Source organism: Phodopus roborovskii, unplaced genomic scaffold, assembly GCF_943737965.1.
Source record: "Phodopus roborovskii unplaced genomic scaffold, PHOROB, whole genome shotgun sequence".
Lineage (NCBI taxonomy): Eukaryota > Metazoa > Chordata > Mammalia > Rodentia > Cricetidae > Phodopus > Phodopus roborovskii.
In genome coordinates this window covers 1401108-1427874 of record NW_026126578.1, presented here as the reverse complement: position 1 = coordinate 1427874, position 26767 = coordinate 1401108, and the positions used below count along the sequence as shown (strand labels likewise).

Sequence of the window (26767 nt, the reverse complement as noted above, 5' to 3'; positions counted from 1 at the left end):
GTCAGGGACACTGACTAACAGTGCAGATCATGGCCAAAGAATACTTGTTCTCTCACCAGGAAAACACAAAGTGCAATAGCTATAGTACTTAAGTACTGTGAGGATTAAGCCAGATAGCAACTGTACACCTTAGAAGAACAGTGCCTTACAGAATTGACCAACACAGTTGTAACCCCTCATGGGATGGCTATTGTGGGAATGAACAAGGACAGTAAGCCAGAATTCTAATCTGGGATTTAACACATGAAACATCTGTTGTCATTTATTGTTGAACTTCCAGCTTGTTGAAATATGACTTTTGTCTATGAAAGCCCAACAGAAAGAAGGACTTCCTCCTGCCTAATTCTCAAGGAGAACTACGGGGCTTTGTAACTAGTCTCTTCATTTTGGTTACCAGCAAGTTCTAAGGAAACAGCAATTCTCTTGAAGCTTTAGAAAATACACTGTGTAGCTAGCGGGCTTCCTGTACCTGGCTTTGTCATGCTCATCCCTTGAATTTGTCTATTTAATACTGTCAGTCAGACTTTTAAAGGGCCCCAAAAAGCTCATGGTAAAGGCTTGGTCCTTGATGTAGTCCTGTTGATAGGTGAGCCTTTTGGGAGGTGACTGGGTCATGAAGGCTCTAATCTGATTAGGTGGACCTAGCCATCAGCAGACTCACAGCTGAATGGGTTTCACAGAAGAAGATTGATCACAGAAGCAATTCTTCTCTGCTTCCTCCATACAAGGTGAGCAGCTTTGCCCTAGCATGCCTTCCCCACCATCATGCACTACACCAGAGGCCAAGAGTGACAGCATTGGTGACCGTGGTCCTAAAGAAAGTCCTGCAACTGGGAGCCATAGCGGACCTTCTCTCTACAAGATTATTTCTAGGTATTCTGTTACAGTGACAGAAAGATGACTCCTAACAAACCAAGTGTCATCTAGATAATTCTGTAAACTACTCCTCAGTGTTTATGGAAATATTTAGAAATGATCACTACAGGTGTCCATAAACCTTTTGTGTTTGTTAAATGCTGCAAATTCCCTAAGCATATGAAGTAACCATAAGGAACTATGACACATATTATTTTTGAAGAACATAGAGGTGTCACCTGAATACTTCTTAGGGTGCCTATTAGGTGAACCTCACATGGCTCATGTTCAGCAAGTATGGTACCCATTGACTGGACTGGGGTATTGAGCCATGAGAACATATGGAGAGCCTTACATGTCTGAAAAGGCTGCGAGCTACATATATGGCAATCTGAACAAGGCAAAATATGATCACAATTAAAAGAGGAATTGTTGCAAAGTGTTATAAGAAGAACAACAGATGAACAGGTGGGGCAGAAAACTTAGGGCACAGTGAAAATGTTCTGTAGATTTTTAGGGCAATAATACTGTAATAGTTCACACATGCCATTATTTGTCAAAAAACCAAATCATGTACAACATCAAGAGGGGACCATAAACTATGGACCTTGAGTAATAGTGATGTATCAATCCATGTCCACTGAATGTGATAAACGTTCCATTCTGCTGCAAGGTACTGACACTGTGGCAGGGGACAAAGGAGGACACTCTCTTGCCACTTAACTTTGCTATAGACTTAAAACTGCTCTAAAAATTGTTTAAACAAACAATAATCCATAATACAGGTCTTCTGGGTTAGAGTCATCACAGCTCTTTGTGCGCGCGGAGATCCCACAGGCTTCTCACAAAGCTAACCCCAGTACACCAAGGCTCACTGACCTGTTTGAGAATATTCTGTTCCCTCATCAGCTTCTGCCGCTCTCTGTTGGGCTTAGAGAAGACTACTTCAAGCACATCTTGGCCAGAGTTTGTTCCGCCCGTGACAAAGTAGACCAAGTCTTCCAGCAGCTTGGTGACAGACCTTAGGAAAGCAGAACTTGCTAAAGAAAGTGTTCAAACTTCAAAAGGCTAAAAACATTGCCTTGTCAGTTCAGGCTTTATGAACAAGGTAAAGAGAAAAGGACTCATGTGTTCTAGCTCCCTTGAAATCACAACTGAGGCCAACTGATCTGTATAACATGACTCAAATGAATAGAAAAGGACCTGTTTCTGGAAGTCATAAATTGAAGCTGCCCATGAAAGCTCAGGCCTGCCTCACTCACAAACAGCTCTTCAGAGACCCGATCTTCTTGCTCCCCAGGGGCTATTGTAAGTCTAGCCACAGAGTAGGATGGCTGTGTCAGCATCTGCGGGAGGCCCTCACCTTCTTTCATTCTGGGTGATGGTGCCCTTTTCCAACTTCCCAGCAATGGAGCCCAGCACCTTGCTGGCATCATTAGCAAAGTCCAGGTCCCGAACCTCAGCGGGAGAAACAGGAACTATGGCGAACGCTTCTTTGTCCTCCTTCAGAGGAGAGGTACCAATCTGAAAATCAAGGGAGTTGTTGCAGGATGATCTTGATTGGGAAAGTAAGACGTTAATCAAATGCTTTGTTTACAGGATATTGGGCAATCCAAAGAACTTGGAGTTCTCTTGGCATTAGTATCAAGTAGACATACAAAACTTCTACAAGAATGTTCTCCAAATAGGAAATTAGTTTTGTGGAGACTGGTGAGGTAGTAACGGGGGGGGGGGGGTATTACATTTTTAAACAAGTTTTTTACATCTGCATTGTATATATTTGTTGTATACAGTACTGTTACAAAGAACTATTTCTGTGGGAATATGCACTGTGTGGTAAGAAAGGAAAAGAACAGAAGGAAATATAAAGATGAATACATACATTAGGAACAACTATAATTTTATAGCTTCTTTTATCACTGGAAGGATTTAAGACTCTTATAATTAATTGACATTTTATTAATAGGAGAAAAGTAAATATGGAAAATGGCAATTACTGACTCTAGAGAACATAGAGACTATACCATTCTTTCACTTTTTCTATGAACTGCAACATACCCATGGGAGAAAAAAAAATTATACAAAGAAAGATCCCATGTGTATTCATGCTATATAAGCTTAGTGACTCCTGGAGAAGAGGAGTGATGGTAATAGGGGTGGAGAAATCTCTTTTAGCTACACAAAGAATGTATACTCATTATAAATGCTGAGGGAGAAAAATACCAAAGATATAGGGGGAAATCAACCAGACATCAATGTATCTCAAGGTACAAACATTCCTGCAGCCAAAATCATGTTGGAAATGAAATGAAGAGCATTGCTTAACAGCAATAAAAGGTCTGTTTATTTTCTAAGCTCCAAGCTTGTTTCACCCAGATCCCTTGGAATAATTTTCACGATATCAAGTTTGGTCATGACTATACTCTTACCAAAGCTAAAAACAAAACAAAACAAACAAAAAACACAACAGGGAAATTCTTCAATGTTCCCTGCTTCCCATCTGTTGTCAAAGAAGCCCTTTGATCAGCATGAGTCTAAGGATAGCCAGCCAATTCTAGATTTACCTTCAGCATCACAGGTTTTTCTTCCTCCTTGTCAATGGGGATATTTGTGCTGTGAACCCAGGTATTTGTGCACAGATGTCTGAGACGGACATAGGAGTTCCTAAAGGGAAGCAATGAAACACTTCAGAAAGAGGGGCATTTTGGATTGCTCTACAGCCACTGATCATGATAACCAAGCTAAAAGAAAAACAGTAGCTTGAAAGAACAAAGGAACAAAAAACACAGACTTTAAAAGTTACTCATCTATACACACAACGAACACCTACAAATCAGTAAGAAACATGAATAAGGAAAATGGGATACTTTAATGATAAAATATAAAATGTGAATAAACATTCAACTTAGTGCATAATTTATACAGAGGAGCTTCTATTTTTATTCTATCACATTTCTATGATGTCAAGTCTGAGAAAAGCTAGCACTTACAAGAGCACAGGGAAATGAATTCTCCTAAGCTTTTATGGTAGGTGTTTTGTTTTAGTAACAGGATTGCTCATGGGCCTTGACATTCTAGACCACTGAGCTGCACTCCTGGCCCCTGTGCACTGCTGGCTAGAATGTAATAGCCACAACTCTAGAAAGGAGTCTGGAAGTTGGAACAACATGATAAATAAAACATAAATAGATGAACATAAATATCTTCTTTTATTTATAAACTCCAATTTTAGATTTTTTTTTTCCAGAAGAAAATCAGCACAGGTACAACATGTGTTACAAAGATGTTCAGTCAAGTATTATTTATAAGATTAAAAACTATACCATCTAATGTCCATAAAGATCTAATCCATTACAGTGTATGTAATGACAGTTTCTTCAAATGATAATCACTTATTTGAAAACATATCCACAATACAAAATTATTCTAGGATCACTCAAAGTAGTTCACAGTTCCATGTATAACAAATCACATGTTACAGTTGTACCCAGAAACCTGTTTGGAACTTAAATGAACACAAGATATTAAGTGCAGCTGATTCCCTCTGAATAACTGAATTATATATAATTACCACTTGCTCATTATTTTCTCTACATGATTTAAAAATCATTTTATGGTTATTCCTTTCTATGATGAACATGCATCATATTTAAGTCAGTTTTCAACTCAGCTTTACTTCTGAAACAGTAGAAAACAATGGAAGGAGTTTCACCCTTCAAGAACTTGCAGTCCCTTTAGTGAGAAATGAAAGCATACCAAGCAAGCAGAAGGAACTGGAAACAGTCTCTAAAAAGCAGTTAGGAGACAGCTGAGGAGGGCTCAGAAACATGAAAACGTTCTCTTATGGAAAACTGAGATGACTTTGGACTGCACTTTACACACCGGTGGACTAGGGGTAGACAAGGTAAAGTAGAAATCACTCAAAATAAGAGTAATTTAGGACTAAGGCATGCCACATTCATGGAAGAAACCAAGTCAAACATTCACCATCAGTAGACCTTGGTTGCCTTTGATGTAACTGTCTTGAATATTTCAACGCCAGAAGAAGGAAACTCTAGGGTTATTTAGTTTGACTAGTATGAATTAGACAATAATGAGAGGATATTAAACAGGGGCATTTGCATTTTTTTCATTCTGAATGAGTTTGGTCAGTTTTCTGTAATTTCTGAGTGTAACCAAAGCTTGAGCATAGTTTTAGTTGGATAATCATATTCCATAGAGTTCTACAACAAATGTCATCAAAGATATTTAAGACATTCAATCAATTCCTCTAAGGTACTGTTCCTAAACCTTTAACTGCAATGTCATGTTGCTGGGACAAGTACACAAGATTCACACGAGAAGATATCCTGCCAATGCTCTATCAAATATCTAACTCATGCATACTGCAATTCTATTATCTGAACCAATATATCTAAGATTGATCATTAGCCCTCTTATTGGCTATGAAGCACTCTTTAGCCACTGACTATTACAAAAATTCATTTGCTGATACTACTTGTGCATAAGTCTAACTTTATACTTTGCAATCTGTAGGAAAAATACAGCATACTTTTAAAATGACTTACAGACTATCACACACAGGCATGAATGCCATTTTAATGTTTTTGTGCTGTTCTATTTGGTTCTCATATGTTCCTCCAACTACCCTCCTCCACAGAAGAGTTTTAATATGCAGAGAAAGGAATGTGTTACTTCTAAGGTCACTTAGATTCCACATCATCGATGGATAAGAGGCCCTAGTCTCTTCTGGCTTTGAGGATAGCAGCCAAGGATGAGAATGAAGAAAAAATGTTAAGGCAGAGATCCAGCAAGATCATAAATGAACACCCTGGTAGACCATGCCAGAGCTATTATTCCACAAGGTTGAATGTAAGACCTCGCCTCTTTTTTCTGAGATTAGAATCACTCTGAAGACACCTGTTCAAAAGGAAAGTTGGCCAACAAGGAGCAGTAACGAATACACAGAACACAGAGGAGGAGACTCAACCAACCAACACCACTTAGCCAGCTGATTAGAAATTGAAAACTTTCCATTTTCTCGGGATTATGGGGATTTCCAAGTCACTGGGGAATACAAGCCAATGAGTTCCTGGTTCCCTCTTTGCCAAGGAATGCAATAAAGAAGATTCTCATAGAAAGTGTGATATTTTAAATCACATCCTTCACTTCTTTACTAGCCTGATAATCCCTGAGAACAGACTATAACATAAATGTTACTCCTTTGTTTTCAGACATCCTAAGAAAAATTCACTAACCTTCGGAACTAGAAAATGGAAAACTATTTAAGCTGCAATGTTTCTGAGTTCTGCAGACCAGACACAATAGGTAGTCGATGAGAAAGGAAGCTTTTAAAATACAATATATCCTACCTCAAAATAGGCTTTAAAAGATTTCAAAATGAATCAAAAAAAAATCTAAGTGTAAATAGTGAAAATGAATCATACCTTGAAGAAAATCTCACTATAAAATTTTGTGATCATGGTTTTTTAGGTAAGAAGCCAAAAGTAGAATCAAATAAGTTGAACCTGTTCTGGACACCATCAAAGACTGGAAAAATAACATGCAAGAATCATGGATCAGATGTTTGTATCTAGAAAACACACCACTCAATAATCAAAGGGTGTATAAATAAGAGAAGTAACAAAGGATATGAGGAGAAACACCTGAAGAGATAATCAGCACGATTGACCATCAGAGCAATGCAAATCCAATCCTCAGTGAGATCTCCCTTCACACTAATTAGGATAACTCAAAAACAATAGTGACAAATATTGGTGAGAACTGGAATGCTCACATCCTTGCTTGATGGGAATAGAAGTATATCTACTCAAAGGATGAATACAAGATTACCCTACAATACAACAACTCTGCTTCTAGATAGGTCCTCAAGAGAAACAGGGAATCTCAAACATGCACAAGCCAACAATGACAAAGATATCACCCACATATAGGCTAGAGTGCAAACAACAGATGAGTAGATAAGAAAAATGTGGTACGTGTCTCAGAAAAGAAAAATGATATCTGCCGGTAAATGGATAGAACCATAAAAATTATACTAAGTGAGGTAACCCAGACCAGAAAGACAAATACCTCGTGTTGTATCCCATAGGCAGATCCTGGCTTTAGATCTTTTGTTTTGTGTTTGACATGGAACACAGGGGAAGGAGGGAAACTAGAAAGAGGCCTTTCTGCAGGGGAGGAGGATGTGAAGGAAGGAGGTGGACTATAGGTGAAATGGGGAGCTGGAAGACTGCAGGGGAGGAAAGGGTTAAGTGGGGGTGGGGTGGAGTAGGGACACTTCAGCATATTCAGAAGACAGGGAGAAGGGAAGGGCTAACCCAAAGAGACTATGAAATACTACATGAAAGTCTACCTCAACACAAGCCAACTGAGAGAGAGAGAGAGAGAGAGAGAGAGAGAGAGAGAGAGAATATTAATGGCATAACACTGTGAAATGAAACAAGGTGGAGATTAAGGTGATTAAGGATGCCCCTCAACCAAAGAATTGATAAGGAAAATGTGGTACATTTACATTTGCTCAGAGGTTAAAAAAAAAATGGCATCTTGAAATTTGCAGGCAAATAGATGAACTAGAGAAATCCATCCTGAATGAGGTAACCCAGACCCAGAAAAGACAAATATAATACGTACTCACTCATAAGTGGGCATTAGACATAAAGCAAAGGACAACCAGACTACAGTCCAGAGAACCTAGGCAACAAAGAGGACCCTAAGAGACATCCATGGATCTGCCTAGGAAGGGGAAAAAGACAAGACTTCCCGAGTAAACTGGGAGCATGGGGGGCAGGGGTGAGGGGGAGAGGAGAGAAGGGAAAGGGAGTGGGAAAAATATATAGCTCAATTATAAAAACAACTGAATGGGAAGAGGAAAGGGAGGGAGATGGGGAACAGGAAGAGGTAGTAGAGGGATATAACAAAATTCAAGACCCATGAAAAAGCCTTATGGAAACCTGTCAGTTAGTAAGCTCATTTCAAAATCCAACTAAGAAAATACAGTTTGAACAGAATTATCCTGCATGAGAGGACAATGTTGCTTCGAGAAGACCTGGGCTATGACATGAACACTACACTACAAGGCATGGGACACCTCCCTGGGAGTTACTGTTAAAGCAAAGGGTACCCATCATAATCACATGGCAAGAGCCTACTGCCAAAGAAACTACATGATCTGGCTTTCAGGACACAGGGAAATCAATCTCAAACCTACCAGGAGAAATTCTCCTTGCTGGCCACTTTCATGGACAGAAGGTACTTATTATATAGACTGTAAAGGAAGAAAAAGGTCTCACCTACTGCTGGACCCATCGTGTTATGTTACAGTACCAACCTGCCAACCATGATATGCCTACTTGTTCAAGAGTGGCCCAATTTTTATGAGGTAATTAACCACTTTCAGACTGGATTTGAGGTCTGCTCCATTGAAAGAGATTTCATGCCTTGTACTGTAATCCAGGTCAAAAGTACATGCAAGGTGAGGGATGTCATAGGCCCTGGGCCAAAATCGGCTATTGTTCTGCTAAATGGTCATGTGGTCAATGTGTTTTCTAAATATTCGTGCTTATGCCCATAAACCTACAGTAGATGAAGGCTGCTCTCAACTTTGATCAGATAAGCTTTTTTTTTGTGGTGGACAGAAGTCAATGCAGGAAGACATAACTGGTCTAAATGCTGAAAATAAGAAACTGAATGTTCAGCCCTAAAAGGGGTATCTGTGATTAATCTTACCACTACCAGAGAGCTCAGGGAACATCATGGAAGAGGAAGCAAAAAAAAAAAAAAAAAAAAAAAAAATTTAAGAGCTGGAGAATAGGAAGGAGTGCTATGAAATGCAGACTTCTAGACATGACACATTACATGCATGAACTAATGGCATCTGTGGTTACATACACAAGATTAATTTTGAAGGCAACTTAGTAACAGGTTTTAGATTTAAAAGAAAGCTGTTCACACCTGTGGAGTTTTCCAGATTGGCATCTCGACCTTTCCTCAGACTCTCAAGGAGTGAACAAGCTAGCAGAGCTTAAAAACTCGGTAATCTGACCTAACAGCAAAGGAAGACCTTCTCACCTTGTAAGGCTCTGTTCTCTCTATGGGCACTGCCTTACACTTCTCCCTCTTAAAAAGACAGGAATAGCAATGAGCACAAGTCAAGCATCCCCCTCTTAAAAAGACAGGAATAGCAATGAGCACAAGTCAAGCATCCTAATTTTGACAGCAACCACACAAGGGGTGATGTTCTAGTTTCCTAGCTCTTGTTAGGCTAAGCAGGAAAGTGGCAAGGCAGACACAATGAAACACAAAGGCATACTCAGTGAGGGGCCTCATGAAATACAATAAACTCCAGTGAGACATCAGCCACCAAATGCAAAGCTGAAGAGTGAGACATAATGTCCAGACACTGACTCAGCCATTTACCAATATGGGGTCTGCTAGAGGATTCTAACTTGTGACACTTGCTTAAATTCTCTAAGTCCCAATGTCTTTCTATAAAAGGGTGGATAATACCTACCTCATGGGACTTCAAATATGATAGTTATAAATTACGTAAGGTGAGTCTGATATCTACTTAGAGCACTATGATTCTTATGTAGTTGGAAATCAATGGATGGTATAGTCGTGAATAATATTATTGTTGACTTTGTTAAGAACAGATTTTTGACAAGGTGTATTGGTGTACACCTTTAATCCCAGTAGTTGGGAGACAGAGGCAGGAAGATCTATGTGAGTTCCAGACTAGCCAGGGAAACACAGTGGAACCCTGATTCAAAATAAATAAGCAAAAGATAGATGATAGACAGACAGACAGACAGACAGACAGACAGACAGACAGACAAATGCCTTTGGGACCAGTGAGATGGATCAATGAATACAACACTTATAGCACAAGAATATCACTCTGAGTAGGCTGAAGCCGTACCTCCACCCGGGCTTGGTTCCCAGAACTCACATGATGGCTCACAACTATCTGTAAATTCTATTGGCACCAGGCATGCACATGATACATACATGCAGTCAAAAAATGAACATACATAAAATTAAAATAAACTCTAAAACTTTTTAAGAGAAAAAGAATGGCATCTGAATTTGATCCCTGCACCTGCATGCAGAAAGGCTGTCCTCTGATCACCATACTCACACTGTGTATGCACACATACACAATACTAAAAATGTTTTAAAGCTTGCCTCTTCCATTTACAATGCAATATGACAATACATTCTTAGGCAACAAAAGTCATAGTTAAGTTGAATAAAAAGCACAAAAACACAAGTCTAACTTTTCAATATTTTAAATAAGCCTACTGTGTACAGAGTGATTTTCAATTTTTAAAAATTTCTTTTCAATTATTTATCCAGCTAACTAAAAGATTATCCAAGTTTGGGAAACTACTGAACCACCTGAGGTATGTATTGATAACCTAAACAGCACTTTTAAGTGAGGTGGGGGTGTGTCTGTATCTATGTTTAGTGTATATAGTGTGTGTGCCTACATCAGTATAGATGTCTAAGGACAAACTTGAGTGTCAATTCTCACCATCTACACTTTGCTTGACACAGTCTCTTGCTCTCCACTGATACACCAGGTTCTTGGCTCATAAGTTTCTGGGCACTCTCTTGTCTCTACTTACCATCTTGTCAGAAAAGCACTGGGATTATAGATACAGGCTTATGCATTCAGCTTTACTGCAGTTCTAGGGACCCAAACCCGGGTCCTTTAGTTCAGATGCCAAGCATGTTATCCCATGTGTGTTATCCCATGTATTATGTCTATGTGTATGTACACTTGCATGAATATATGTGTAGCATGTGCATTCAGTGCCCACAGAGGCTAGCAGAGAATCAGATCCCAAGGAACTAGAGTTACGGACAATTGTGAGTCACCAGGTGTGCTAGAAACCAAGCCTGGGTCCTTTGTGCTCTTAACCCATAAGCCATTTCTCCAGCCTCATAAATACAGTACTTTTTACCCAGCCATCAAGAACTTACCATTGATGAGCCACACATAACTCAATGCTTCACCAACTTCTTCAAAGGTGCTTCAAGAAAAAGGCCATGATGCTTTGCATTCTAAGAAATATGCCCAATGCCATCAAGACCAGCCCCGATTGTCTTGGAATAAGATTTTTAAAATCATACCTTGGAACAAGGCTGTCACCTCCACGAAGAGTAGTGGGGTCTAGTTCAAAGATGGAGGAGATGTCGTTGCCTTCAGGCACAGAGACCAGAGAGTATACCATTTTTTCTTGGGCATTTCTCAACCTACTCCTAGATGCGTCCTGATCAGGGTCCACCTGAGAACAAAAGGGATCAAGTGAGGAGCTCTGTATGTAAAAGCCTCACTTACTATCATCATTCCACAGTCCACAGGAAGAGAGGAGAAATAACAGTGAGTGTCAGCAGCTGGCAGGAAAAGGACCACAGTTTCAGAGTAGACCTACAAGGTGACCACTGGCCACTTGACCCAAAACTATTTATTCTCGACTTCTTTGTGTTGTCATACTGTGTTCAAACACTGTGAAGCAGTGGTTTATGGAAAAAGCTATTGGCAACGAAGACCTTCACTCCCCTCTACAATAGCTGGGGAGCAGAGATACACTTGAATAAACTTGGCCTCTGAAACTAGTTATTTGTGGCGGAACTAATCTACAACAATGGTTGTCTACCAAAAATATGACACAAGCATTTCCTAGGAGAAGAAATAAAGTAAACCAGGATCCAAATATCCCTGAGTAATAATCCAAGTATAGTTTGGCAAGTCACTCTAGCCCTGAAGAACACACTGGTTGATTAAGAAGGCTGCTGATGACAAAGCTCATGCTGCAGTGGGATTTGACTGAAATGAAAGAAAATCCTTCACAGTAAAACCTGATGAACAATGATGAAGGTATCCTGCACAGCTCTAAGGACACATTCTCATCTCCAAAGCAAAGCCTATGTGCCACAGATATTTGCAAGTGGGCTTTGCCTGAATGCCTGCTCAGGTGGGGTCTCCTTCTCTTTCAGCACAATGACCACATAGACAATCCTTTTCAATGCCTGACCACATGTTCTGTGTCTGCAAGCAAAACATGATTTCCTCATCCTGGGCTTGCTTCGCTGTGGCTGAAGCATTACCTCCTGCCCAAATACATAGAGGAAGACAGCACCGGGAATACATAGAAATTAAGAATAGGAAGTCAAGTCAAAGGAAAAGGGAATAACATGAGAAAATTCAGCTCCACAATAAATACATAAATAAAAGTTCTTTTGGTCTTATATAGATCTGTAATCTCAGCTACTGGAGGGCTACTGGAGAGGCTGGGTTGTTGTGGTACTTGATTGCAAGGGTTCAAGACTAGCCTAAACAGTCTCAAAAAACAAAGCACAAATAAACAGCCAATTAAGAAGTTCTCTTAATATCCTGTAGATCAACAAATTGGGGCCTATTATTCTCTCTATGCTAAAGTAACATCTGGAGCAAGAACAAGAACACTCTGTACCTTTAGTTCAGGAGAGAAAACTTGGGCATCTATTCTCTCCTAATTCTTGTCACTTGAAGTGTCCCATACACACTCTCAATTGAAAGTGTGAACCAGCTATAACTCAGGGCTTGGTTACAGGCAGTGACAGTTCAGAGACTGCAGCAGATCTAGAGGAAAACTGACTTCAACAAGCTTTCTCTGACTAATCTAGGAAGGCAGAAGCCAAGTTCTCCATGCACAGTCGCCATATGCCACCTAGTGGGAAGAAAGGCTTACATTTAAAGAGCAGCAGAGAACAAGCCTCAGGCTGGCCTTTTACTCTTTCTGGGACCAGGCAAGGGACCACTGATTTTATGAGCAACTCTCAGCTAATGCGGTCTAATGAGTTATTGATGCATTTAGCTTCCAGGAAAACCAAGAACAGGTGAGAAAAAGGTGTTTTTACCCAGGTTTATGTAACTTCCCATTCTCGCTCCCAAGCTAAAGAGGCGCTGAGGAAAGCAGGACCCTCTCAAAGCTAATACTTGCCTACGGAGACCAATGCTGTGCTTGCAGCCTGTTGGGCACAAGTGAAACTCTCTCTACACACTCACCTCCATGTGGGGACCCAAGTCCCAGCAACTGAGGGACCAGCGGTGTAGTGCCATATAGATCTACATCCATCCTGCTCATCTATCACTGGCATGGAGAAATAGCAGACTCGGAAAGACTCCTAGATAACGTCTTGTTAGGACCACCCACCAAAGCCTTTCCTATCTCTTGTGAAGTCAAGATGACCTGATGGACTATAAACACACTAAAGTCCCTACTGATTTTGTGCAACCTGAAAGTGTTTCTTGTTCAGCGGAGGAAAGTGAGCCTCAGTTCATGGTCACACAGCTTGTCAGTGATCAGTCTGATATTTAAATGAAGCTCTGTCTTTCTTTCCTCCTTACTGGGCTTGTGATCACAGCACTCTATCTTATACTGAGAATTACTGACTTCCTTCATGCACAGAGCCTAGAGAAGCAGTGCCATCTTTCATAGCACCAATGGTTCACTAGGCCATCATCTTCCCATCAAATGAGCCATGGCTTGATATTCATGCCAAGGGTCAGAATACCTCAGTTATACCTCAGCTAGCAGTACTGAGGCAACACATAACAGTTTCCTCTCTAAAATAAAGAATGTCCAAGAATAAATGTCAACCGGGAAAATAAAGTCAAGCCAAGGGTGCAGACCAGCAGGAACCTGGATTAGTTAGGTAGGTCTGTTTCCCAAGCTGGATTAGCCTGGGAGGATAAGCTTTCCAAATGCCTACAAAGTGAAGGTGACAGAAAGGCAACCGGAAGGAGAAGACGAGGCCCAGGCATCCTGTAGGGCACAGAGAGGAGGAGATGGCCCTAGTAAGTGGATGTAGCTACAGCCAGAAGTCCTCAGCCTCAATGGTTCAGTTTCTTTCAAAGTCAATCTTTTACTGAAACATAACTAGAAGGTTAACCATTAATACAGGATCCATGCACCTTCCTTTTGAGTTATTTCCACCTCACTTCCCCTCTTTGATGTGCCATTTCAAATTTTATTAGAAAAACAACTACCAGCCACTGGGAACAGCACATGCACTCTCATATCAACAGACAGCAATTATCTGGCATTTTGTTTGGTCCAAATTCAGCATAATCAGACACTCTACAAACAAAGCCATTTTGTGGATGTCCTTATATCCATAAAACTGCCTTCTTCAGCCCCTAGCTGGGTACACTTGTACCCCAGCATACACAGATCAATATTACTAGGTCATGATTTCTCTAAAGCTTAATCCATTTTGCATAGAAATTCCAAATCACACAAGAACCTAAAGCACATTTCTGACTTTGTAAAAAGCAAGGTTAGAGGTTAGTCAACTGACTGTCTCATATGAGAACATGTGTGCCAGGCCTGATGTGTTAACTCTGAAGTCAAAGGATTCTATTCACTATCATTTCAAAATCTAGATGAGTCACAAGTCAAGGCCAACAGCACTAAAGAAATTGTTTGTATATAGTCAACTTTCACAAGAATCAAGGCCATCTCCCACAAGAAATACTCATGTACTTCTCCAGTTTAGAGGTGGAGACCATTGACTGAATGTACAGGAAAAGCATCAAAACTAGTAGGGCCTGGGCCAATCAGACTACGGGAGGACATCACTTCCTTTACAAGAAGCACAGAACAAGATCTTGTTGAAGTTAGCCTAAGCCTTCCCCTTCCCCAATACTCAAAGGTCACTTGACGATTTCATAAATGGGGCTCCTGGTTATTTGGCCCCAGCCTACCAGACAAAGACACGAAGGCTCTTGCCTATACTTACTGAGGGCTGAAACTCCAGGCATTCTTCCTCAAAGTCAGGGTCTACCTGATGAAAAAGAATCATTAGGAAATTAAAACATCCATTGCTTTCTCAAGGACCAGGACCCATCTGCAGGAGATGTCAATACCTGCAGCCATCCGTGATCAGCTAAAAACTTGTCCCTTCCCTCTATTCACAGAACCAGCATGCCACAACAATGACACAAGTCACACAGTTACAACACACATAGAATAATCCACCAGTCACTAATGTGTAGACAAGGGAAAACACAACAACAAATTCACTAGCAGAGCAACAGTAAAGGCCTAAGATAAAGATAATGTCAACATACAGTCATTGATAACCCTGCTTACTTTTAGATAAAGAAAAAGGAGGAAACAGGAGGCCTCTAGAAAGAGCTACATTTACCTTAAGACACAACAGATAAGACAATCACCCTTAACCTTGAACCACATAATCGAAGGTTTTTAAAGCTACTTAGAGGGTTCTTTTTCTCCCCAAGACTCCCTTTTAAATGTCAACTTAGAATTCTTCATGTCTGGTTCTTAAGTATTTCAAAATCATCAGTTTGTACAAGTATCAGATATTCCAGGTGCTTTACACATTTAGATTCCAAATGCCTCGGGCCAGTGGCAGAAGCAGTATTGATACCTGCACAAATCCTTGGAAATCCTGAGTCAGTGGTTCCAGACAAAAGTGGGGTCCTTTGATACACTACTAAAATCTGAATATGATTGTATGGACATCTTCCACCAGATCAGGGTAAAACGCAACATCTTTTATACAGCAGGATGCTTCTTAATTAAATTCAAAAATGAAAATGAAAATTCCTCCTATCCTTCAACACTGAGTCTTCCTTTCCCCAAAAAGCTTTCAGAAGCTATATATGGTGCCTCACACTTGAGAGTCTCAGTGCCTGGAAGGCTGAGGCAGGAGGTTAGAGAATTTAAAGACAACCTGGGCTGCAGAGCAAGACCATGACTCAAAAAGGTGATTTGAGAGCCTGGAACACAGGGGCACATGCCTTTAGTCCCAGAACTTGGGAGACAGAGGTAAGTGGATCTCTGTGAGTTAGAGGTCAATATATTCTACATAGTAGTTTCCAGTTCAACAAGAGATACATAGTGAGTCCTTGACTACAAAAACAAAAAAACAAAAAAAAACAAAAAAAAAAAAAAAAAAAACAAAACAAAACAAAAAAAAAGGTTAATTTGATTCCTAATAGTCTTTCAAGATTGACGATACCTACGCCTCCTCCTAAAGCCCCAAGGAATCAGATTTCTCCATGAAAGTCTCTAGTTCTCCATGCACGTCAATGCTTCTGATTTTATATACCGGGGTACTGTGCAGACAAGTATCCGGCACTTGTGTTCGGAGTGGGCATAGTAGATAAGTATAAGCAAAGCGGAATACGACAACAAAATAGAAAAATCATTCTACAAACCTATAGTAACATCATTTTCTAACTTTTCTCCCTACTTCTTGATCAGTATGCCCCATCAAGTGCCGCAGTATGTCGCCATTTGTAACTTTTCCTTTTCTACAGAAACGAGATAGAAGAAAACAGAAAAGCAGAAGGAAAAGCATGGTGGCTGAGTACTCCCTGGTGCTTCCAGGCGTCCAGCGGCTACAGGTGAGTGAAGAAAGATAATCACAGTGAATTCAATTTCCAAGATAAATCCATGTACAGCGACTTACCTCTGCCGCCAAGTAGTGCCCTGTAGCCAGGTGTTTAAACCTGAAGAGGCTGTTCCAGTACCCAGCTCCACCCCGACATGGGTCATGCTGGACTACCTGCAAGAGGAAAGATAGTGAATGGGTGTGAAAGAACTACCAGCCCACACAGAGATGGCACTGAACGGGAGACATCACTAGTGGTGTTTTCAAGCTGATAGGTGGGGTAGAGGGTCCAGCACCCTCTATAAAGCTGTGCCCAAGATGGAACATCTCAATTCAGAGAAACAGAATCATTAAAATGATGTTTCTCCATAGAAGAGATTATCTCCTAGTTAACATGCAATGGTCGGAACAATAACTGCAATGTTATGTAGATCTTCTGCCTTAATACTAATGAAATATAAGACTCTTTCGCTAGTTGTGTATATGGGTGTACATGTGTATGCATGTATGTGCACATGTGTGTGCATACATGTTCTCGCATGTGTGCATTCATCTTGTTTTTGCACATATAGAGGCCAGAGGCTGACATCAGATATCTTGCTTCATTGCTCTCCCTGAATCTGGAGCCTTTGTCTACCCTGGCTGGCCAGGAAGCACCTGGGAACCTGCCTGTCTGTTCTCCTAATGCTGAGGTTAGGGTAAGTGCCACCACAGCCAGCTCTTATGTGAAAATGAGAGTGCAAACCCACAGCAAGTGCTGAGCTATCTCCCCTTCCCTGGGAAGAAAGATTCTGAAATTCATCTACAAAATGCACAAGTTGATAAAATGTAAATTCAGAGAGCTTTCCCATACATCTACTTGTGAGCTGTAACACATTTGGAGATTTATGCTTTGAAATGTGAGAGTGAGAAGAGTCTGAGGCAATTTACCATGAAATTTTCGGCGTCTAGCCATGATAATACAACAGATATACGTAACTACTGTGCCATGGCATACAGATGACATCACCACAATGAGAGAGAAAACTGGAAATTATGAGACAAAATACTCTAAATTGTAAAGGACCAATAGTTGCACAGCCCCATGAATCTACCAGAAATTATTGAATTGTATACTTCTCAGTGTGAATATGAAGTGTGTGAATTTCATTACAATAAAGCTGTTAATTAAAAAAAAAGGAAAAACAGTTATAAATGCAGGTAAAACAAAGGTATTTTTTTTCACACAAATGAGAATATAGACAATTTGTCCATGGCAGGCCTGAACTACAAGAGATAAGGGAAGTTCTTCTGAAGAAAGAAATCTTTGACATACATTTGGATCCCGGTGAAAGAACACAGAGCTTAGCATGGTAATTATACAAGCAAATATGGAAGACCTCTGTGTGGTCCTGCCTGTACATCTTTGAAATATAAGCAACTGCTTCCCTGGGTGTCCAGTGTTTTGACTTCTCTGAGCCACACTATGCATGTGGTTCCAGCCCCACAGCCTGAAGGTTGCAAAGGCACACATATGCTTATATGAAGGTCTGCGGGAACTGGTTAGGCCTCCTGGGAACAAGGCAAGTAATAAAATGAAGTAATGTTTATAATCCATGTGGAATCAAAATATATGAACATAACAACCCAAAGAATAGTAGGGAAGAAATGGAATGAAACTATTATAACACATGACTACTATAACATGTTAACTAAAGCTGGGTGGCTATGCTAATACATAATAAGAATCTCAAAGAGTTCCTTTAATTTTTTAAAATTTTATTTCATTTTGTGTTTGTGTGTATGAGTTTTTGGTTTTGTTTTATTTTTTGCCTGATTCTATTTCTGTGCACCATGTGAATGTCTGGGGGCGGGGTTGAGGGGCGTGCAGAAGAGGGTGTCAGAATCCTTGGGAATGGAGTTACAGATCATTGTTAGCTTCCTTGCAGGTGCAGAGAAATGAGCCTGGTTCTCTCATGCTCCTCTCTCCAGCACCTCTAGATCTAATTTTTTTAATCCATAAAATACATGGTGTTGTTTTCCTTCTTTGATTTTGAAGGAACACTTAAGTGTCAGTAGGGCATAAAACAATTTAAAGAAAGACTAAACATTTTCATAGGATATTGAGAAAAACAAAAACAAAAAACCTAGCCAGAGACAGCTCTTAATGGAGTAAGAAATTGAAAGCTGGTTGTTCTCAGAGGAAAAAAGGAAAGTGTTATCAGTGGACTGTCAGGTTGAATCCCCTTGGAAAGCTTTCATGTTTTGTTCATCTCAATCAATTTCGAATAAGTAAGGCTTGGCAAATTGCATAAGGCCCTGGAGTCAGACACCCTGACTTCTGTAGGCTTACACAATTCTTTCAACTTATGTTTAAGCAGGGAGAAAATCTGTTTATAAAATGTCAACTATGTAAAAATATCCTGTCCATTGAAGAATGGCTCAGTGGAAGTGGTTAAGTCAAGGAAATGAAGGTCTCTTTTTCCTCTCCTTCCTAGATAGTCAGGTTTTCCTTCCTTTGCGTCTACCACTTCCAATTAACTTGGGGAGACTGCTGCCCTATCTGCCTACTTCCTCTTCCTGCCTCCTCCTCTTTGCTTCACTCCCACTTCCTGACTTCCTCTTCCGGCTTCCTTTCTGGTTCACTCCCATTCCGACTTCCTCTTCCTGCCTCCTCCTTCCTCTATCCACTTTCTTCTCCCTCTAACACTCCTTTTGAATGCAAAGAAAACAAATAAACAAACAAAAAACTCTCTAGGATGGGGACAAGGAGGATATTAATGACCAAAGACAAAGTTGTCGCTCTCGGGGAGTTTAGAATCTAATTGGCTTGACAGATGTGAACAATAGCCAAAAAACAAATGCTAATGTGGAGAGGAGAAGGTGAAGAAAACATAGTGAGAAGCTCACCAAAGCAAACAGACAAAAAAGGTAGATGGACGGATGGACAGATGGACAGACAGACAGAAACACTGGTGTCTTTTCATCACAGCAACTGTAGCAAATTATCTTCACAATGCCCAGGTAAAAGAAAAGGAAGGGGATTTTCAAACAGATAAAGTATTTGAACAGATCCTGTAGGAAAAACTGCAGCCAGCCTACCCAAGTCACAGTCGCCCTGCCCAGGTACCCAGACCAGCCTGCATGAGCATGCATGGCAGGCACTTCCTCCCTGAGCCAAGCCTGCCTCTATGCTCAGAGACTGCTGACACCTGACCCAGACACACCAATAAGGAACGGACATACAGCAGAGTCAACTGCCTGAGCCAATGGGACCTTGGGAAGGGCTATAAAGGCAGGTCTAACTTCCTAATAAATGAGTCAAGTCCAAAGCATGCTCTGCTACTCACTGGCTCCCAGTGCCTGAGTCATTGGTACTGCATCTTCTCACTAAGCAGGTTCACCCCCAACAAGTCCCTTTACCAGAAAGATGCACAGACAATAAATGAGCATAAAAAAAAATTATCAGTACCACCACGGGGTGTGGGGGCACAAGGGCCATAGGAAGCATCGCCTTCACATCTATTTCAGTGGTTAACATGGAAAAGAAGAATCAGATTGAACACTCATGACTGAGAATTTAAAGGAATGACAAATTATATGAACCTCCAGCAGAAATACATTCTTTCCACTTCAGAAAACAGTTGGGCAATTTCATTCTTGGCCTCAGTTTCCTTTTCGTTTTGGGTCAGGTCTCTACAGTCAGCCCTGCTTGACCTTGAATTCATAGTATTCCTTGGCTCCCAAATGCTGGAAATACAGGAATGTCACCTCACCTAGATTTCGACTGGCAATCTGTTATAATGTTAAATATATACACAATATAGGCTCCAGGTATTCCATTTGTATGCACGTGAACACATGAAAGCACATGTCTAAGCACAAATGGCCCTGAAGCTTTATTTATAAAAGTTCCCAATTGGAAACCACTCAAATGCCATCAACAAATGGCAGATCTGCAGGCTGGATAAGATGTGGACAACAGAACACCATGGGGCAAGACTAAGAAATGGACTGTCCAAAGGATACAATGACACAGATTATGTGAGGACTGCCTGGTCTAAGGCTGCTTCTCCGTGATATTCAAGAAGAGGAGATGCCCAGGAGAAAATGGTAAGTGCCAAGAACAAGCTGAAGGACCTCTGAGGGGCTACTCTTCTGGTTCTTGATCTGGATATTGGCTCCTTGGCTGAGGAGACTTGTAAACAAAGAGAACGTTGTGTTTGTGGTTTGGGCATTTTGCTGTATTTGTCTTGATTTTGATCAAGATATGACATAATCAAGGCCAGAAGGAGGGAGAAGGGAGAAAATTGATAAGTAGAGACAGAAATGCAGCCACTCAGAGGAAGATTTTGATTAAAGAGGACAGCTCAGCCTTTCATCATGCTCTTAATATCTCCGTAACCAAATGGTCAAATAAATTTCTCTTGGCCTTACGAGCCTATTCCTCAAGACAGAAGTAGCATCTTCAGTAAGCAGCATGCTGACTGTGCTGTTACTCAAGACATCTTTCCACTCTTCCCTGTCTGTGAGTGACATTCCCAATGCCCTGCAGCCTTGACAGGTGCAATTTAAGGCTCTGGTCTCCAATGAGCTAATTTTTCCATGTCCACACGGTGTTGCCCCAAAAGCCAGGTTAGGTACTATTATGCCAAGGCTGTCCCATATTATGTTTCCTGTTCAAAGCCTTTCCCTTACATGACATGACCTGCCCCACTTATGTCCCTTCCAAAATGCAGATTATCTAATAAATACAAGCTCAGATACTAACTCTTTCAATCATTTAAATCATTTGACAATTTGTTGCATGCATGTAATTCATTGTTTACTCCTTCCACCTGCCTCTCTTACTTACATCCCCTCACTGACAACTCCCTCCCTCCTCTCTACCTTCCCTTTTCCCACATCATGACCTTAGTTTTTTTGTTCTGTGACAGATTTTAACCAGGGCCTTTTGTGTGACCAGTGGATTGGGACTAACCCATTGCCATTTAAAAATCTTAAACGTCACTCAATGAGTCCATCCTCCCTTACCAAAACCTCTATCCAGAGATCACATGGAATACTCTTCCTGTCACCTAGGCCATCCTGCTGAGTATGCCTACTATAAGGATGCTCATTTCTTTTTTAATTTATTTTTTGAGAATTTCATGCATGAGTACTGAAATTACATGATTTCCCTTCACCCTCTAAGTCCTCTCTTGCTCCTCTACTTTTCTCAAATCATGGCCTCTTATGATTGTTATTAGTATTATTATTATTTAAACCTGCTGAGTTAATTCAATGTTACACAGAGGTATAAATGCTTAGTGCTTGATCACTTAGGACTGCATAACCTATGGCAGAGGTTGGGGGGGGAGGGGAGGCTGTCCTTAGAGAAGACAATTCCTCTCTCTGCAGTCACTAATTCCCTGTAGCTCTTGCGGTGTGGCCTTTTGAGGTTTCCTTCCATCCACAGAGGTAGGTAAACTGATGATGTCATTTTTAAGGTCTTGTTTAGGTAACCATATTGTTCAGACTGCATGAAGGCAGCTTCCCCATCATATTTAGAAGACTCTATCTCACACTTTAATTTGTGTTCCAACACCAGTGTGGGAGTTATGTATTTATCAATGTCAGGTGGATTATTTGATTGAATAATACTGTGACAGATAAGAGAAAGGGGAAAAAACAAAACAAAACAAACAAACAAACAAAAAAAACAAAAACAAAAACAAAAAACAGAAGAGGAAGGGGCGAGCCATTTCTGGTGACTCCAGAAAAAAAATGTGGAGATGTTATTTTTTATAAGACCATGCAAGATCCATCTGGCACACCATGAACATGCTTGCTTTCCTGGGCCATCTCTACTTGTTCTTTTATAAGAAACACATCTACAGAGAGGCTTAAATCTAAACTCCAGCACATACATCCCCAGTCCCCCACCGCCACTGCCGCCTCTCCTTGCCCACAGCCTGCTCCTTACCTCCACCTCCCACAGGGCTTTGGAACTGGTGGCCGATGTGGCTGACTGTCGGCCAGTTGTCCTCAGGAAGACATGCTGCTTCTTCCTGTGCTCATCACATGTGAGAAATTTCTCTTGCTCAGCATGGAAGAGCCTCACCACATCGCCCTGTACATCAACGCAAGATGGGAGTAAGGGGGAAAATGTGTTTGCAAACAAAACCAACCTGAGAAAGGCAGCGTGACAAAAAAGGAATCCAACTTACTCCCTTTAAGATGTCATCTTTGTTATCGCTCCATTTCATGAAAAGGACTATTTTCCAGCTTGTGTTGCAGTTGACGGAGTTGACCTAGAAAGCCAATCAAAGTTATTTTTTTTTCCGCATAATTCCTAGAATAAGTATGTCACCCGGTCCTGAAGTGCCTCACTGTAGCCAGGAAGGCCAGCTGGGCTTCAGTAAAAATCTCCTGTTATAGTTCCCATAGCTATACTGTTCCTGCTTGGTCATGAGTCAGAATGCGTATTCCCCAGCTGGGGAAGCTGTTTCCACAGCTTGGAACCTTTAAGAGGAGGGTCCTAGCTGCAGGAAATAAGTCTCTAGAGAAGAAAGGTATGAGGCTTAGGCCTGGCCTAGCTTCCTGTCCTCTCTCTCTGCTTCCTGTTCTATGGAGATGTGCAGAGCCAAACACTGTTCAAACTGCTCACTCCTATCACTGTGACCTCCCCACTATGCCTGGGGATCACAATAAACCCCAGGTTTATTTCAGGTAATGAGAAAAGGAATTAACAGACCCCAGAGACAGACACCATTGAGAACAAAGAACCCGAAAAGTCATCTGTAACAAAAGTTGGGTAACAAATGGCTTATTTGTACCCATGACTACACATGCTCCAAATCTGACTTGAAGGTTCAAGCCCTGGTTTCCTCCTGCCCCTTTTGGAATGCTATATTCCTTTCCGCCAAGTCTCTGGTTCTACAGCCATGAATGCAAAGGCTAAGTGAAATCAAACACTTCTAAGATGAAATGAGATATCAAGAAATGAGTCCAGTGCATACATTTCAAAATGTTAATGGTCATTATTTGCAGCAAGAGCCTTCATTTTAGTTCCCAGGCACAGAACTATGCAGTATGAAGACCATCTCATTTAATCCTCAGCAGCGCCATAAGAAACTCTACCCTCCTTTAAGACTAGAGATGCACAGAGAGATTAAGTAACTTATCTATGGTTCCAGAGCTAGGAACCGTAGACTGAAATTTGAATTCAATCTTTTTCAATCTAAGTTCTATCCTCTCCATGAGACAGACATTCTACCATAAGACATCTATGACCCTGTGTCTACAACTACTCTGTGAGAGGCTTAGCAATTTACAGCTGAACACAAGATCCCTAGCAGAGACAAATTGGGAAACTGTGCTCCTATAGCTAGTCTAGGGAAAAAATGGCAAAAGGAGTGTTCAGGTTTAACAAATTAGAGAATGATTCTTCAATGACGCAGTTTACTAAACTCACCGTCCATACACTGACCTACAAAACCTCATGTTACCAAACTGTCGGTCTTGGGCTGTTCCCCTGCAGAATGGGCACAGTACCCTGAGTTGCTGCTGATGTCATAATGCGTGCGTGCGCGCGCGCGCGCGCACACACACACACACACACACACACACGCACACACACACGCTGGTCTCACAAGGCCTGTTCTTGTGGCAGAACCTCATCCATATAGAGGGATGTCAACTTTTGCAAATGTACTCACCTCATTGCATCCTGGGTTATCCACCAGTTGATGGCTGCTGGCATGTAGAGGCTGGCCAGCATTTACGGGGTTCAAGACTACCTTGTCACCTATGACCACCTGGAAAAAAAGGAGCAACACAGCTTTTCACAGGGCAGACTGGGGTTGCACAGGCTCCGCTGCATGGTTCTGAGAGGCCATGTAAAGGCTGACTGTACAAGTGTGGTTTGTGTTCTGAAGGAAGATTTCAATGCACAACTGTTGCTGGATATACTTGAATATTTTGTAAGTTGGCCCAGAGCACTAAAAAAAAAAAGGGTTATTTGGCATTCGGTTGACAATTATAAATAAGCTCGACTCTGTTTGGAGAAAAGCAGGATATTATTTTGAGTGGTCATGATGTCATAGTCATGTTCCTAGAGGAATGATCTTCAGAATTGTGACTACAACATTAGGAAATCTATTTTCTAATACCATTCTTTTGTATGTGGCAATAAGCAGCTTTTACATTTTTTGAAGGTTTAGTTTTATTTGTGTACATGTGTGAGTATCCACCTTGTCTGTGTGTACCATGGAGGACAGAGAGGGCTCCAGATTCCCTGCAACTTGAGTTACAGGCCATGTCTTCAGCCCCCAGCAACAGACACTTAATATAATGTTCTATAGCTGAAACAAATCTCTCTAACAAGAAACCCATACCTACCCTTATACTGATACCAGCCTGAGCTTCTGACCAGCAATCTTATGTGTCGTACAGCCTGATTCTTTCTATTCTAACCTGCTATATAAACTAAAACTCTTAAACTACTAAAGTATGAACAGGTCAAATCCTATAATATGAGAAGAGCTATTTTTAAAAAGAAGGTAACTATTCATGTTATAGTCTCAACTAAGTCAAAGATTAGCAGATTAAATGAGCAAAGTTTACTGAAAACAACACTCAGAACTCAGTATATCCTCTCTCTCTCTCTCTCTCTCTCTCTCTCTCTCTCTCTCTCTCTGTGTGTGTGTGTGTGTGTGTGTGTGTGTGTGTACGTGGGTGCACATGTGAAGGCCTGACAAAGATGTAGGACAAGCTGTATCATTCTCTACCGTATCTCCTTGAGACAGGCTCTCTTGGGGAACCTAAGTTCTCTTTCTCAGTGAGGCTGGTTGGCTAGTGAGTTTAAGGACCTACCTGTTCTGCTTTCCCTGTGCTGGGGTTAAAGGCACACAGAGCCAAGCCTAGCTTTTATGTGCTACTGGGCATTTGAACTCAACTCCTCATGCTGAACTCAGCTCCTCATACCACCTCCTTAACTCTACATTTTCTTTTTATGGTGGGAGTAGAAGGAAAGGAAACAAAAGACATATCTGTTTTCCTACAAGGTAAAACCCACGCATTTTGAGAATGATACATTTTTGGAAAAATATATGGTTATATTTTCTATAAACTGAAATGAATCTAAGCTCATTAAAAGAACTTGTGGATCAATATTCACTGTACGTCAGTGAATATTGTTATATGATATACACACAAACATAAAATATTTAAACTGACCATAGCCTATAAACTTAAATGGCATTACTAAAAAAATGTTAAAACTTAGGGTTTTTGGTGTAGGAGTTGAGACCAGGTTTCTCTGTGTAGCCCTGGCTATCCTGGAACTCACTTCTGTAGACTAGGCTGGCTATGGACTCACAAAGATCTGCCTGCCTCTGCCTCCCAAGTGCTGGGATTAAAGGCATGCACTACCACCACAACCACTACCCAGCTCAAAACCCAGTTTTAACTAAAGGATAGGTATTTCTAGAACACTCCATGCTGCTTAAGGTGCCAATTTCCTTTTAGGTTTATTTTACCCTTAAGCATCTATTTTAGAACCATAACAAGGTCAAGTACATAGCTGATAGCATTTAAACATATTCACCGTTATGTGCCCACGTAATGACTAATTTAACTAACAAATATCTGAAGTGTTCTCGGTTGCTTTGAAAAGGGATTTCTGTGGCTCTGTACTGTCCAGATTCCCAGGACAGGGGCCTACTGCAGTAGCAGGAGATGGAGAAGCTGCCTGCTTACTGACACAGGAATTATGGGGTGAGCATACAGTCCACTCCCACTCCCTACTAAGGCAATTTGCTTTTCCACTTTCTGTCCTTGAGGGTTTCCAAAATAGCTGGGCATTTCTGTTGCACTCATGGAAATGGAACAGCGAGGGATCCTCAGCCAGGATATTAATTCAAGATAGCTGTTTTCATGGTAATCACTGAGGTAATAGGATTTTTTCAGAGGCCCAGTAGGAAAAACATAGCAACTGTATTTAGGTCACACTCCTCTCAGTTCCTTGTTTCCCAAACACTAGTTTCCATAGCAATCTGATCTCTTCATATGCCTGTGGCTCCAATGCTAAACTTCTAGTTGAGCCTCAAGCACAGTGAGGGCTGGAAACCGGGCATGGAGCACTTTCCTGATGGAGAAGCTACACTTACACTGTCTCCGATGGAGCGCAGCTTGTAGAATGGCTGAATGTAAAACCAGGACCCTTCATTTCCAGCCTCGTCCAGCGTCACTCTCATGGCGTTCTTCTCTAGCAGGGCCGGGAGTCTCTTGTTCACAGTCAGGTATTTATTGCTTTTCAGATGCAGGAGCTAGAAATCCATCAAGAGAATAAGGTGTGAGTTCTCTGCCATAGCTCTCTTGGTCATGTAAAATACTTATCAAACATTTCCTCCCACTACCTAGCTGCCTGAGAAGCAGGGCAAACACTAAGTACCCAACGCTGGGAAAAACAAGAAAAGGAACAGTGAAGGGAGGCAGAGAAGTGGGCAGGACAGAAGGA

The 26767-nt window shown here is 41.1% G+C and overlaps 1 protein-coding gene across 10 annotated transcripts in view; it reads right to left on the bottom strand.

Annotated features, from left to right (window-relative positions):
• Positions 1 to 26767, bottom strand: part of Itpr1 (inositol 1,4,5-trisphosphate receptor type 1) — a 332548-nt gene that overhangs the window by 173191 nt on the left and 132590 nt on the right. For 7 of the 10 annotated variants that reach the window (XM_051203747.1, XM_051203749.1, XM_051203751.1 and 4 more), the window contains 10 exons: positions 26418 to 26576; positions 23967 to 24065; positions 22476 to 22559; positions 22232 to 22378; positions 16366 to 16461; positions 14668 to 14712; positions 11014 to 11168; positions 3420 to 3519; positions 2219 to 2379; positions 1735 to 1876 (listed from right to left, as the gene is read on the bottom strand). In XM_051203747.1, the coding sequence (XP_051059704.1) occupies positions 1735 to 1876; positions 2219 to 2379; positions 3420 to 3519; positions 11014 to 11168; positions 14668 to 14712; positions 16366 to 16461; positions 22232 to 22378; positions 22476 to 22559; positions 23967 to 24065; positions 26418 to 26576 (1188 nt within the window). The remainder of the gene's footprint in view (positions 1 to 1734; positions 1877 to 2218; positions 2380 to 3419; positions 3520 to 11013; positions 11169 to 14667; positions 14713 to 16365; positions 16462 to 22231; positions 22379 to 22475; positions 22560 to 23966; positions 24066 to 26417; positions 26577 to 26767) is intronic. The other 3 variants (XM_051203752.1, XM_051203753.1, XM_051203756.1) reach the window with 1 other exon arrangement.